We start from the raw sequence: 16,018 nt of genomic DNA on the forward strand, positions 1-16,018 counted from the left end.
CTGTTCTGAATCAATCCCATTGCAGCATACAACACAAAATTACCATTCTGTTCATGTGTTTTTCAAGCTTAATTGCCAACTAAAAGCTAACGCTCATACAATGATTCAAAGGCTCAAATGAATCATTATTCGTGAGGCTGAATTATACACACCAAATGATTTTGAGTTTGGTCTATGCTTAATCAGCTACCCTCAATTAATCCTGACCTCAATATCCCAAACAATGAGTAAACAAAAGCAACCAATAGTCTACTCTTGATTTCTAGCATTCTGGCATAATTCCAGACATTGTGGCATTGCAGTAACTGACTTTACACATTAAGTATATTTGAGCAAAACAAAATCTGGCTGACATTCCAATTTACTAAGTGAAGGAGTGCTGGACAACCAAAATCAACTTTCAGATGAGCTATAAAATCCTATCATACGAATGCCCTCACCCCCAAGGCATGTCCGTACTCAGATAGATGCAAAATATCACATGACACCATTTCAAAGAACAGAAGTGGAGTTCTTCCCAATATCCCGGCCAATAGTTACCTTTCAATCAACATCATAAAAAGATTTGTAATTAGTTATTATCACATTGCTGCTTTTGGAAGTATGTTGTGTTCAAACTGGGTGTTATGTTCCTATGTCACAATGAGCACGCTTTAAAGGTATTGCATTGGCTATAAAGTGCTTTGAATGTCCTGAGATCATGAAAGAAATGGCATTGATGCATGTTGTCTTCTTAAGTGAACTGTGAACATTCTGCCACTACTTAATAAAACCATCTACATTCATTACACTTTAAATACTGTTATAAAGTGATTGAACAAGCAACCAAGAGAGTTGGTTAAAGCCTAGTCATGGAACTAATGAAGAATCTGAGAAACTAGGGCAGAAATGGCAAATGAGTGTGAAAGCATATGCAACTGCAAAAATGAGTGCGCACAAGAAATGGGGTATGCAAGTTTACATGCTAGAATGAAAATGTGGAGTGTAAATGAGCATATGCAAAGCAGCATATTGGAGGCAGTTGTTAAGTGTGACAAAGAAAGCAACAGCATGCGTAACTACAAAATAAAGTGACACACAAATTCGAGAGATAAGCATGTAGAGTGAATAGGTGCACTAGAGTACAGAAATAAAAATGTGCAATAATACATTTGCATATGCAGAAAAGGCAAGTCCAAATGGACAAAAGACTACATGCACATAAACAACATTAGGAGAATCTACATATATGGAAGGACATGAGGACAGGATAGAATTGTTCCTATTGCCAGAATTTAGGCTCAAGTGCGAAAGATATTAAATAAGGCCAAGATATCAAAGTGTACTAATGTGGTTATGCAATTATACCAACAATAATTCATATTCTAAGAATAGGCAAGAGATAATTTTAAAAAGTGAAAACGATTCAAAAACTCCATTTACTTACTTTGTAGTAAACAAGGAACGAACAATTTTCAATTTTCTGCTATCTTCATGTAAAATGATTTTAGTGCTGAAAAACCTACAGTGGCAGCATTACCTTTCATTTTTATATTTTCTCTGGCTGAACCATTCAATAATTGTACCAAGATTTCATAAAGTTAAAAAAGGGAGAGTGTAATCCTGGTAACTCTCAGTATTGGAAAGTATGGCACTGGAAGAGCAGAGCAGGTCAGGCATCATCCGAGGAGCAGGAGAATCAACATTTCAGGCATAAGCTCTTCATCAGGAATGATAAAGGGCTTATGCCTGAAACTTTGATTCTCCTGCTCTTCAATTGCTGCCTGACCCGCTCAGCCTTTCCAGTGCCACACTTTTCGACTCTGAGCTCCAGCATCTGCAGGCCTCACTTTCTCCAACTCTCAGTATTGGCATATTCAATATATCCCACACCAGATAATTAATTATGATAGTGTAGCAACCATGAAATAATACAAAATATTAAATGTACAATTTATTACACATTAATCTGGAGAATTTTCTTTAAATTGCTTCCCTTCTATTTTTGTAATGCCTTTGCTCAAAACTTCTCATTCAGTTTTGCAATCCTACTTCAGATTCCAATTACTTTGGAATTTCAGCAATGTAATTTCCTCTCATTTTAGCTTACAATTTTAATGTGCTAAACTGGTAAACAATTTCTCAGTCATTACATTTAATTTTCATTGGCTTAATATTGGTAAAATGAAAGTAATTTTTTTTATTTCAACTAACAACCATACGGTTCTTGCTCCAACCCCATTAACACCGTTACTAACACACTGTTTGGCAAGACGACAGCATCCCACTTAACTGGAAGCTCACCTATTAATAACTGTGATCTGGTAATCCAATTAGCATCCTTCTGTTCCATAAAATTTATAGATTCAGTACTCTGCTCACCAATATTTATTTCTCCAAAGTTCAAGTGGGTGCTAGTGCAATTATCAGCACCATCAGATTGGTTAGTAAGTACTACCCAAGCACAGAAACACATCTAATCTTGGTCAACATATTCTGAGTTTTGAGCTGAAAAATGTGTTGCTGGAAAAGCGCAGCAAGTCAAACAGCATCCAAGGAGTAGGAGAATCGACGTTTCGGGCATAAGCCCTTCTTCAGGCTATTCTGAGTTTTGTAAACATAGGCTCAATACAGCCAATACACTAACTTTTGTGATTAGCAAAAAGGAGATGCTATTTGTTACAATCCAGCAATTGTCAGGGCATAAGGCTGACAAATCCAGTACCACATTGCAACAAATTCATATCCTTTTAAACTTAACAACAGTATCCTGTGAATGATGAATCCCACTCATGTTGTGGTTTACTGCACAGCAATAGCGTGAAATACCTATCTTCAAATGTTGCTCAAACATTTGATACCTATTATCTCGCTAGGTGATCTGAAGTAGGTTGAACAGTTTTCAAGTCTAAAATTGGCAGCGTTTGACCTTTTCATGGGTTTTGCATCATATACAGCAAGCAATGATTTGATCAAGGTGGCCATTATCCTACAGAATAGCTCTGATAAACCCTATTCCAGCATCAGACGTGCATAGTGGGCGACTAGCTTGGGGTCCATTATGAGGTTGCAACTCAGGCCAATTCTACACTGTGTGAAATTGTAAGAATCCCAATATGTATATAGGCCAGTAACAGTGGGTCAGTTACTGGTTTCTCAACAAGCATGAGGAAAGGCAGATTGTTAAACTTCTCTATTTCACAGATAAATTTGAGCCCTCTATGGAGTCCATTAAGATGTGTAAGAAAATTATTACATGCAGTTGCAAAGTCAAACATATCATCTGCATATTGGAAATGTGCAAAGGGTAAGAGGTGAAAAGTAATTCCATTAAAAAAAATGTTTCTTTTGGAAACCAATAAAAATATTAGCAACAACTAGGCCTAGAGGGAATCCCAAGGCAACACTTTTTTCTTAACTAAGACCCTAAAGTTTTCTTATTTTAAAGGCACGTGCCAGGTATTGCATTCCAGATACAATTCCATTGGTCAAATTACCATTTTGAATCAAAACACACTTTATTCATACACTATAGTTAAAATACAATAAAAGAAAGATAAAATAATTGACTTAACTGTAACTCTATCGAAATGCTTAACAAAATTAGGGATAACTACTACGAGTTAACTGTTCCAATATAATAACATCCCATAAACACACCCTTGACAAAGGTAAATTCAATAAAATAGATTATCTCACATGTAATTCTAGCAACAGGAAGAGAACCCCAGCTTTTAACTATAACAGAGAAAGGAATTAGACCTTTCACATCCAGCTTCATGACTCCATCAACAACTGCTACTGAAAGCTAAAACAAAAATAAAATTTTGGTTTCGTGGGAGCTTGACCCCACCCATTCAGGCGGCTTTTATTGTTCCAACTTAAAAAAAACCCAAAGATCTCACTGCTTTTTATTTACTGGCTTGAGCAGATTGCTCATTATTTTAATTATGACAGGTTTAGACAGAGGTAAAGGACAAAATACACCTTCTAAAGCCATAGTATCATTACAGTTGCTAAGTTCATAAGCTCAATGAACACTGATTCAGTCAATGGCAGAAGACCGAGATCCCCATGGTATACAGACGCAGTGCAAACATCTATAGTTTCCTTGAGTGGCATATTCTGAATAGGCTAGCAATACCAAATCAGTGTGAGGCATAACATTGCAATCGATACCTTGTATCAGCTTTGCAAAGATGAAAGAATCCTTCACTGTGTATATGGAAGAACACATAGAACTGTTTGTACCAACTCACTCAACCATTTGGCCAATTCAATTCATGCAGAACTTTGACTTTCCTAGCTACCTGCCACAAAACAGTGACTAATGAAAATGGGAGTTCTTGAAGTAGTAGCTAAACGATCTAAAACATATAGTGCAAATGTTCAGTGACATTTGAGGCCTCAAGACTAATGCAGACATACATACTCGTAAGCTAGACCAAGGGACTTTATTTATTGCAAAAGTATACTTTATTAATAAAAAAAATCTTTACATACAAACATAGTCACTAAAACAGCTTAGTTAATTAGATTAGATTACATTACAGTGTGGAAACAGGCCCTTCGGCCCAACAAGTCCACACCGACCCGCCGAAGCGCAACCCACCCATACCCCTACATTTACCCCTTACCTAACACTACGGCAATTTAGCATGGCCAATTCACCTGCCTTGCACATTTTTGGACTGTGGGAGGAAACCGGAGCACCCGGAGGAAACCCACGCAGACACGGGGAGAACGTGCAAACTCCACACAGTCAGTTGCCTGAGGCGGGAATTGAACCCGGGTCTCCAGCGCTGTGAGGCAGCAGTGCTAACCACTGTGCCACCGTGCCACCCACACGTTCTGTGTAGTCTTTGCATATGGAGAACATTTTTAACCATGGATGATGTGCCAAAGAACTGGAGAGTAGCTAATATTGTGCCTTTATTTAAGAAAGGCTGTAAGGAAATGCTTAGGAACTATAGACCTGTAAGACTGATATTAGCGGCAGGGGTCAGTTGTTGGATGTGATTCTGAAAGATAGGAATTACATGTATTTGGAGAGGCAAGGACTGATTAGGCGTAGTCACCTTTTTTTTGCAAGGGAAATAGTGTCTCACAAACTTCATTCAGTTTTTTGAGCAAGTAACCAAAAAGATCAATGAAGGTCAAACTGTTGACGTTATTTGTATGGACTTTAGTAACGCCTTTGACAAGATTGATTGATTGATTATAATTAATTAATAAAGTTAGATCACATGGGATTCAGGGTGACGTTATCAACCGGATACAAAATTGGCTTGACAGTAGAAGACAGAGGTTGGTAGTAGAGGGTTGTTTTTCGGACTGGAGGCCTGTGACCAGTGGTGTTTCAGCGGTACTGGGTCCACTTTTGTTTGCCATTTATGTAAATGATTTGGATGAGAATACAAGAGACAGATGACACGGAAATTGGTGGTACAGTGGACAGTGAAGAGAGTTATCTAAGATTACAAAGATATCTTGATCGATTTGGTCTGAGGAGCGACAGATGGAGTTTAATTTAGATAAATGCGAGGTATTGCATTTTGTTAAAACAAACAAGAACAGGGCCTACACAATTAATGGTAGAGCCCTGGGTAGTGTTGTGAAACAGAGACCTAGGAATACAGGTACACAATTCTTTGAAATTCATTGCTCAGACCTTTGAGTATAGGAGTTGGGATACCATGTTGAGTTTGTATAGAACATTGGTGAGGCTTCTTCTGGAGTACTGTGTACAGTTATGGTTGCCCTGCTATAGAAAGGTATCATTAAACTGGAAAGGGTTCAAAAAGGATTTGGCTGGATGATGCCAGGGATGGAGGGTTTGAGTTATAAAAATAGGCTGGATAGGTTCAGATAGTTTTCACTGGAGCGTAGGAGGTTGAAGGGTGACCTTACAGAAGTTTATAAAATCATAAGGGGCATAGATAAGATGAATTGCAGGGATCTTTTCCTTAGGGTAAGCAAGTTCAAAATTAGGGGGCATATTTTTAAGGTGACAGAAGAAAGTTTTAAGGAGGACTGAGGGGCAACTTTTTTTTTTGAAAATAGTGGCTCGTGTGTGGATGCAGGAACAGTTACAACATTTAAAAGGCATTTCGATGAATACATGAAAAGGGAAGGTTTGGAGGAATATGGGCCAATGCAGGCTTAGCTTGAAGGGAAATAGTGTCTCACAAACTTCATTCAGTTTTTTCAGCAAGTAACCAAAAAGATCAATGAAGGCTGAACTGTTAACGTTAATTATATGGACTTTAGTAACGCCTTTGACAAGATTGATTGTTGTTGCTCCCTATGCAATTTCACACTGTTGTAATTCAGTCCTAATAGTGCAAGACAAAAATATTTGACATCATGTATTTTTCTTTGACAATGTATAAGTTGTCTATTTGCAAGTGACTAATTGCGATGCTCATTTTATTTACAAAATCACATCAAACATACAGTATGAGGGATTCTATTCAGTTTGTGACTTTTTTTTAAACTGCACATCTATGGTAACTGCCTTAAGATTGAACACATTCCTTAGAGTGGAGCCATGGACCATGGAATGTTCCTATGTGTAACAATCAAGATATGTATCTTCAAACTTCTCTCAGGCTGACACCACTTTATCAAAACAATTTTCTCCTCTCTTATGAACCAGACCATATATCTTTGACTTATAGACCAGAGGTAAGTCATTAGACTTCTTTCACCCTACTGCAATTCTCAATGACTTAAAGTGTCCCTCAAAGTATCCTACTTTTACCATGCTTTACAATTCATCTTGAATTCAAAATCTATGAATGTTTCCATGCAGAGTGTCTGAAGACATTCCTTTAATCTGGGCTGCTATGTGTAACGCCAGGTTATAGTTCGTGTGTGTGAGTGTGAGAGAGTGTGTGTCTGTGTGAGAGAGTGTGTGTCTGTGTGAGAGAGTGTCTGTGTGTGTGTGCGTGTCTGTGTGTGAGAGTGTGAGTGTGAGAGAGTCCGGGGGAAGGCAGCTGAGAATGCAACAGGCAGATGGAGGCAGGGGTAACGGTGATAGGTCGGACAGAGAGCAATGCCGAGCCAGAAGGCTTGAACTGGGACAAAATAGGGGGAAGGGAGACAAGGAAACTGGTGAAGTCCATATTGATGCTGTGGGGTTGGAGAGTCCCAAGGCGGATGATGAAGTGCTCTTCCTCCAGACGTCAGGTGGTTAGCAATTAGCGATGGAGAAGGCCCAGGACCTGCATGTCCTCGGTGAAGGGGGAAGGGGAGTTGAAGTGTTCCGCCACGAGGCAGTGGGGTTGGTTGGTGCAGGTGTTCCGGAGATGTTCTCTGAAGCACTCTGCAAGTAGGCATCCAATGTAGAGGAGACCACATTGGGAGCAACGGATATAGTAAATGACATGTGTGGAAATGTAGGTGAAACTTTTATGATGTGGAAGGCTCCTTTGGGGCTTTGAACGGAGGTGAAGGGGGAGGTGTGAGTGCAGGTTTTGCAATTCCTGCAGTAGCAGGGGAAGGGTTAACTTTGTCCACCCCAGTCCAACACCTGCACCTCCAAATCACGACTACTACGTGAACACATTCATTACTTGTGCTCAGACAGGTACTAACCTTGCTACAAAACACAGCAGCACACAATTCAATCACTTGAGTCTACTATACCAGTTCAATGACATCATGACACAGAATGAAACATTTTCATTCATATCAAACACAAAGAGTAACAATTTAAAATTATGTACATTAAAAAGAACAAATGAGTACCATTGATGCAATATTCATTATTTTGCTTTCAAACCCATTCACCAAACACAGCTACAAAACTGCAAATGGCTGCATGCCCATTCGAGCAACTTTCTCCCATTTTGGAACTCCCATAAACTGTAAACCAAGACTGTCATCTTAAACATCTGGTGTACACAAATTTTGCCAATTTACCTTGGGAGGAAGAGGTGGTGGCATCCTGGGTTTCATTGTTGAGCTACAGATTCAAAATAAAACCAACAATTAATAATACGACACTATGCACTGTATATAACAGATCACACAACTTAAGTCCCAAATAGTTGCTACTATCTGAGAACTCTATGCAAGAGAATAAACTTCTAAATTTCCTGTGCTATACGCAACTCTTGAAAGAGCTAAATAGTAAAATTTTATTCCTACGAATAAGCAACTGTAGTTGCACCAGCTGACACAGTATTTGTCATGCTAAATTCTGTTCTGCATTCTGATAAAATACTTGCCCCTTCCACTTCACCTGCCATGCCTATAAAATGCTAGTCTTCAGTGGTTATCTGTCCCTTCTTTGCACTACAAAAACCAATCGTAATGCTGAAATTTTATTCAATGCCATTTCTTCTTATAAGCACACAAAAAAATTGCCAATTTTATCCAAATACATTCCACAAAGCAACTTTCCTTACTTGTGCATGTGTCAGCCAATAACAAAATGCAATTTGTGGATACTCGATTTTGTAAAAAGTACTTTCATTCTTTTTTATATTTCCTTCTGACAGTAGAAGTATTTTATTAAATGGGTTCCTCAAGTATTCTACATTCCAGTGGCACATATTTGAGTGTTATTAAGTTAAACAAATTGCGTTGTCTATGTGCTTCTTGAAAAGCAGAGAAATACCGACCATCTCTTTTTTCATACCATACACAAGATTTAATGCAAGTTCAGACACCATTACAAGTAAGCTACTGTACTACAAAACAGTCTCATACCCGGCTGCATTTCAAAAAGGAACTATTAGTATATAAATCTAGGACATGTCACAGGACAACTGAGAAGTAGATTTTAGTTGTTGTAAATCACTTGAAAAAGACAAAAGACTTGAAAATGCATACAGCCACAATGCTGAACCTAAATTAAATCTGAATCATTAGAACTAAAGGGCAGTTTTGGATTAAATTTTCCTCAAATTTGACTTAAATTGCAATATTTAATTCACTTTTTACTTCACTTCATTTCAAAGCTGTGCAGAGCAGCTAACATCCTGCTGCCTACCACAGAACTGTGGTAGATTTGTATCAGGTTAGTATTTTTTATCTTCAAGCTTGTTCATCATACTATCACAGCCAGAATGGTCATATGTTGCAAAACAATTACTAAATGTCAGTATTTTTGATGATTAGTGACATGCAAGAAAATTTACATCAGTATCAATATTATTTCATTTAAAAAAAAACATATGTCATTGTCCAGTCATTATGAGATGGGCTCTGAACGCTCACATTCTAAAGTATCAACAGGAATTATATTAAAAAAATCCAACACTTGCTAAATGATGTAATGATACGAGCAACCCAAGATACAGTTCATGACGTTTTGGCTCACTTATTTTCAACTACGTAGCACATACATTCTATAAGTTTTGAAAAATGAAGCTGGAGCTTTATCTGAAAAAGTCATGCTAATTCAGCTGTCAGGTGGTTATGGCAAAAAAACTTGAAAATAAAATAATCAGTGTTTTCAATGGCAATACATTAATGTATCTCAAGGCTTCAAGAGGGAAAAAAAAGGCAGCCAAGCAGGATGACAATGAATCATAAAAGGATGCTTTCGTTTAGCTGGTTTGAATTTAGGGAGATTGTAGAATGTCATGCAGATTTTAATGGCGATCATTCCGACTTATATTCTGAATAGTACTCAAAGTAAAACCAAATTCAGCTAAACTAGAAGAAGAAAAGACTTACTGTTCAGATTCATCATCATCACCATCATCATCATCTAAATGTGCCACGTGTCCCCTAAGGAGATGAACAAGGTACTTATGGCTCAGTGGATTTCAGTGGAACAATTTCAGCTAAAATAAAGAATTCTGGCATGCACTATCTTTGGGGCTTGCTCTATATGGAGTTCTATGTATTCTAATGATTTATTGTATTATTAATTGAAAGATAGCTTGGAAAATTAGACTTGTATAAAATCTATATGACAAGCAAATGTTACCTTTAGGTCACTACATTAGCTTTTTTAAAAACAAAGGAGGATTTTTACTTTACGAAAGGCAACAAGAGAAAAATTACCGCTGATGCAGTTCCTCTTCTACTGATTTTAGGAGACTCCTTGGAATTTTAAAACAGGAAACAAGGGCTTATTTTAAACTTCACAGCAAGTAGTACACAATTATATACTTTTTGAATACATATGAACCAAACTTAAGAGGAAAAACAGCACAATCATGTTGTTGCTACACAGTATTGGAAAACTTTATATGCATAAAATATCACAAAAAAGGTGCAGAAATTCAAATGAACACCAAAGACTGGTGTCAATATCAAAATGTGTTATTATATTTCAGTAATATATAATACACGATGCAACTATTCACTGCCATGTTTTGCAGAGTAATGCTAATTTTCATCTTTTCTGGAGAAAATACTGACCTTAAACAATTGATTTACATGGCTGATCACGAAAATATGCTAAAACATCACGCACACACTAGATTTTGATTTTCAACAATACTGACTCTAAGTCAACTGGGCAGTATTTTTTTAAAAAAACAAACTGAACAGATCCAATGACATATGAAGGATTCTTACTCAATTTATCTCAAATAGTAAAGGACATGAAGACAAGAGTTCACTTTTTAAAATAAAATGTCTAAACTGGAATTTAACATGTTGGGTTCTTAAAAGAGAACCAATGTGGCAAAACATACCTATACCTATCATTGTAAAAGCGTGATTTTGAAAAGAAAATAACAATCTGGCAATTAAGGCAGATGATGGATCTTCTCCATTTTGAGAAAGTAACACATTCTCCATTTTGTGGAAATCAAATACTTTGTCTCGATAAAAAATTTGACAGCACACAAATAAGTGACATCACCTGATTTTCTTTTATCGCATAAAGCCAATGTTTTATGCCAGTTCCATTTGATCTGAATTAATAATTATGCCCTTGCAAATCCACAAAGATAGTGTAAGCAATAGTGTGCGGGCAGGTAACTTATTGAAAGATGAAGGACCCTACCAGGTGGGCTTTCTATCTCCTTCATTGTGCATCCTCAACTCTGTACAGGAACAAATCAAGATACTCAACTCTCAGAAGGGTAGGGATGACTTACTGTTACAACTAATCTGCAATTAGCATTGCTGAGTGCTGCAATAAAATCTGGATAATTATTTTTAGTATGAGAATTATGCCATGTTGCATCTTTGTATTTAAGTGTAACTGAAATTTTAAATGCCAGTAAGTAGCTCACTTACAGGTAGAATGATCCATAGTTTGCTCCTTGGTAGCCATGCTACCGATATCCTAGTCTTTAGTTACTGTTTGCCTTGCATCTTGGAATCAAAAGGAAATAAATAACTACAAACTTCCTATATGATTCCATGCAAGACACACCATCTTGCATAATGAAAATACAGTGTCAATTCTGGCTTTAGTGAGAATACAGCGATAGAATTACTCTTAGATTCAAAAGGAGACTGGCAAGTGATCTATGATTAAAAACTTCAGAGGAGTGCTAAAGTTCAGTCTAATGGCTAATCAAGATCAGATAATCAACAGACAGGACTCTCAGTTCTCTCAATCCAGCATGTCAGAGATGTCATTTCTCATGTCAGAACTTTAAGGTCAAACAGATCAGATTTGAACTGTGTATTTTAATGTGTAGAACCCCCAAATTAATAAGGAACTATCTTGTTTTAAAATGGACAGTCACCAGTACAATCATAAGTGGGCCAGAGTGAAATCAGGTATTAATGCAAAAAGAACTGGATGTGTGGAATCACAAACTTACAAGTTTTCACTTATATCATCACCTGAATATTAGATAAGAATCTAAATTGATTATGAATGAACGATAGAGCTGTGATGCATTAAGCAGTACAGGATGTTGCTGGTGTAGTGCATAAGTGATGTCATTTGAAGACATACAGAGTGATTTCGCCAGTTGTATGTCATTGAACATTTTCATGGATTACAGCCAGACCTTCAGATCATCTCCACATTCACCTGCTCAGATTTCCTTGTCAAGCTGTATCACAAAGGCTTCCTTCGTTCCAACCCGTCCATGCCAACCAAATGACTCCAGGTTAAAGCATAAGATTGGGACATTTCAAATGAGTGAAACACTTTCACTGAAGCAATAAGTTCCATACTTGCCAATATATATATTCAGATGTCTGCCAGGATGGCATTATAGACTAGTGCTCAATAGGAAGTTAAGGACCTCACAACAATTTACCCTGCTGCGGTCCAACAGATTACTAGGACTGCCTCAGCTCCATCGGTAATCGTGCTAAGTAAACAACTTTGTTGATATTGTCAGGCTAGTGCTTTCTACCAAGTTTCATATGGGTACTGCCAAATAGTAGGTTGCCCTGCTGTGATCAAGAATTCAGGTCCACAGTCACAATGTAGCCCTTTCTTTCTGCTTTGGGTTCTTTCTTATTCTGATTTCTGAAGGGCCACTACTGAGAATCAAAATCACAAGATAATCCACCTTACAGCCAGACCAAAAACTTAGCTCATAAAATGCAAAATTCACATTATGACAACTTATTAGATATCTCAACCTTTAGATATGTAGACCATGTGCCCCTGCCTGAACTTACAGACTTTAGGTATTGGACTCCAGTTACAGAAAGTCTGTAAACATATATACAAAATAGTGCACTTCACAACCTTGAACAGGTTCAAAGCACTTTATAGCCAAGTACTTTTATTGTGTAGTCACAGACGTAATCACGGAATTGTGACAACCAACTTGCATGCACAAAGTTCAACAAAAAACAATGCAATGATAACCAAATCATGTTTGGGTATTGTTTTGGGTATCTCTCAGTTGAGGAATAAATATTGACTATGAGAATATAAAAAGGCTTCGCTCAACAGCTCAAATTGTAAAGATCACATGTAATGAAGCATGTGATTACATATTTGAGGGTAGTGAGTTAGGTGATCTTAACCAAGGCAGCGAGGATTTATGCTCATGATCACTACCCAGTGACCCTTGGAAAAGGTGCATTGGAATGTAGTGGGCAACGTTGTGATCAAACACAGTTTTAATGTGCTTACATGTGACGGATTAGCCTGCCAACCCTCATTAATGGAGAATAATAATTTAAAGGGTACACTGAAGAGTGAGAGTTCAACATACACTGATCAAATGTCAATGCCTTCAAGGAAGGAGAAAAATAGCAAAAACTTTTCCATGAGTCCTGAAGATTTAGCATTAGAAATAACATTAGTATGAAAGAGCAGAGGCATACATGTTTTTACATAATACTAATAAAATCAGTAATAACATGACTGTTTTTAACCACCCATATGCAGAAACAGAAGCAACGATAGTATCCAAAAAAACTTAAAACTGCTGTAACAATCAATCATTCGGAGCAAAAGCTTCTAGGGCAAGGTCAGTTTCAAAACTCGTGAAAGAATCTATTCTAAGTAAAATAGATACATTAACAAGATAATGTTAATAGGTGCTGGTTAATAAAAGGCTTGCCGTATTAAGGGAAACTGACATAGCACCTGGTTTGAAAACTATTTCTGTTGATGCAGGAGAAAGGGGTAAGGGCACACTGCCTAAAACTTACAACTAGTTTTGGTTAGGAGTAAAGTTAGGAATTATTTTATATGCAAACGTTGGTAGAAATTTGAAACACACTTCCACAAACTACAGCTGATGCTAAGTCGAATATTAACTTTAAATCTGAGATTGCTAATATTTTGTTAATCAAAGGCATTTGGGATATATGCCAAAGAGGTAAATATTTACACTAAAGTAAAAGACCAGCCATTAATTCGCTAAATGGCAAAACATGCCTGAGGGATAAATGACTGACTCCTGTTCCTATGCCCCCTACTTTATTAATTTGGATTTTTAACACCAATAGAATAAAGATAAAACAGAGAGATTAAGGGTTATTGTTTCAAATTCTGAGGCAATAAATTTGCATCTATTTCAGTAAGAACGCCGGAAATAGGAGAACATGTAGAATGATACACTTGGCAGTTTAAGAGAAACAGCTAAATTAATTCATAATCATTGATGTTAAAATTGGAAAATAAATTGACAGTAACATATGTGGGAGTGGGCAGTGCCTAGAATTGAGCAATAATCAGAATGCTTGTAACCCATTCGCAAGCAAGGCAAGAGTCTCTCTGAATGTGGAAACAGCATTCAAAACCTGGACCAACTTACAGTTTGAGAGATATCAAAAGTGAAAAAGATTGCTTAAAAGAAAACCCATCTTCCAGGGGCAGCTTTAAGCACCAGAGGGATCTGGAGAAATGATTTCTGATTACAACATACAGTCAATTAGGACATTACAACAGATAAAGGAAACAAGTTCAAGGAAATTGTCTTCAAAAGTAATTGTTATTTGTATTCAAGGCACAGAGCACTTTATAAGTTGGGATTCAACCAGTCTACAATGAGGACAATGAATTCAATGAGGAATCAAAATCCAAAGGAAGTTTCCAATGCAGTGTAAGTATTGGTAAATGAAGGAAGGAGCAATGAAGGCATACAGTGACAGGGAAGTCTACACTGATGAAAGAATATCTGATGGTGAACTACCAATAACAGCACAGATAAAACTGACTGATCGATTAAGTATCTGGTCATGAATAGTTCAGTCCAAAAACACGATAACTGTCAACAGCCTTAAAGTTGCTAAATTGGGAAATTTGTACTTGTCTATTGTTAAAGATTAAGAACACATTTATATGGGCAGACAAGATTCAATGTTTCTAGTCTAATCGTTACAATTGGGTTACTTTTCTTCATAGTCAGCATAATTACTTCCAGTTCAAAAAGCAATGACTTGCCTGAAGGGCATGTATAGCGTGTTATGCCAGAAATAAATTTAAAGAAAAATCTGTGTGTATTGGCATTTCGACACAAATGCTTAATATGAGTGTCTGATTGGTGTGTGTGACATCAGTTTCAACAACATACACTGTTTGCTTGTTTATTTGCATCCTACCGGACAACTTTCAAAATACTGATGATGAAAATGGCCTTTAGCATGGGATAATAGCAATCAGTAACCCATTTTGTATCTTCAGGATTTGCATTTTCTTTTGATTTTTGTCACTAGGATGCTAGATTCGTATCAGCTAACCAAGAAGACAATACTGAAGCTAGATCACTGATCAAAATGAAAATGCAAGTAAATATACCGCAATTCTGGTAGAAGATCCAAGGTTTGATAATTTGAATATACTGCAACACTTTTCTTTCTTGATCCTAATCAAGATCAAGCTAAACAGTAAAAGTCTGGCTTTCTTGCACCATTTTCAAGGAGAATTGATAGCCATATTTTCCTAAAAGTCAATCTTCCCCAAGTTCAATATATGCATCTTCTTTCCTCAAATCATAGATTCATATAGCATAGTAGGCCACTTGACACACAATACTTTTACTCGAAAGTTGGTAGAGGTACAATCAGTTTCACTCTGCAGTAGGTATTGTAGCTATGCATCACTTTAAATCCAACTGTCACGCATCAAAAATAATGACTCTGTAAAATATTGAGCCAAAGAAAAAGAGCATGTTTAACTAAGGAATCACAAAAGCTCTCACAGAAAAGGTTTACAAGGATGTTGCTGGAATGGGTGGTTTAAACTACTGGGAGAGGCTGAATAGCCTGGGATTTTATTCCCTGGAGTATTAGAGACTGGGAGGCAACTGCATAGAGCTTTATAAAATCATGAAGGGCATGTATAGCGTGAATAGCCAAGGTCTTTTTCCCCAGGGTAAGGCATTCTAAAACTAGAGGCATGGGTTTAAGGTGAAAGAAGAAAGATTTGAAAGAGACCTGAGGGAAACTTCTTCATGCAGAGAGTGCTGTGTGTATGGAATGAGTTGCCAGAGGTGGTAAAGGAGAGTACAATTACACCACAAAAGCATTTGGATGGATATAAATTAGAGGGTTTTGAGGGTTCTGGGCCAAATGCTGGCAAGTGTGAAATGGAATTCAGGGTGAGCTTGCCAATTGGATACATAATTGGCTTGACGGCAGGAGACAGAGTGGTGATGGAGGGTTGCTTTTTGGACCAGAGGCCTGTCACCAGTGG

General features: G+C 37.3%; 1 protein-coding gene across 15 annotated transcripts in view; it reads right to left on the bottom strand.

The window, feature by feature from the left end:
- Positions 1 to 16,018, bottom strand: part of LOC122552997 (mitogen-activated protein kinase kinase kinase kinase 3) — a 297,362-nt gene that overhangs the window by 69,900 nt on the left and 211,444 nt on the right. For 11 of the 15 annotated variants that reach the window (XM_043696357.1, XM_043696363.1, XM_043696358.1 and 8 more), the window contains 3 exons: positions 10,003 to 10,041; positions 9,670 to 9,723; positions 7,906 to 7,948 (listed from right to left, as the gene is read on the bottom strand). In XM_043696357.1, coding sequence (XP_043552292.1) covers positions 7,906 to 7,948; positions 9,670 to 9,723; positions 10,003 to 10,041 — 136 coding nt within the window. The remainder of the gene's footprint in view (positions 1 to 7,905; positions 7,949 to 9,669; positions 9,724 to 10,002; positions 10,042 to 16,018) is intronic. The other 4 variants (XM_043696366.1, XM_043696369.1, XM_043696372.1 and 1 more) reach the window with 2 other exon arrangements.

This window comes from Chiloscyllium plagiosum, chromosome 9, assembly GCF_004010195.1.
Source record: "Chiloscyllium plagiosum isolate BGI_BamShark_2017 chromosome 9, ASM401019v2, whole genome shotgun sequence".
NCBI lineage: Eukaryota > Metazoa > Chordata > Chondrichthyes > Orectolobiformes > Hemiscylliidae > Chiloscyllium > Chiloscyllium plagiosum.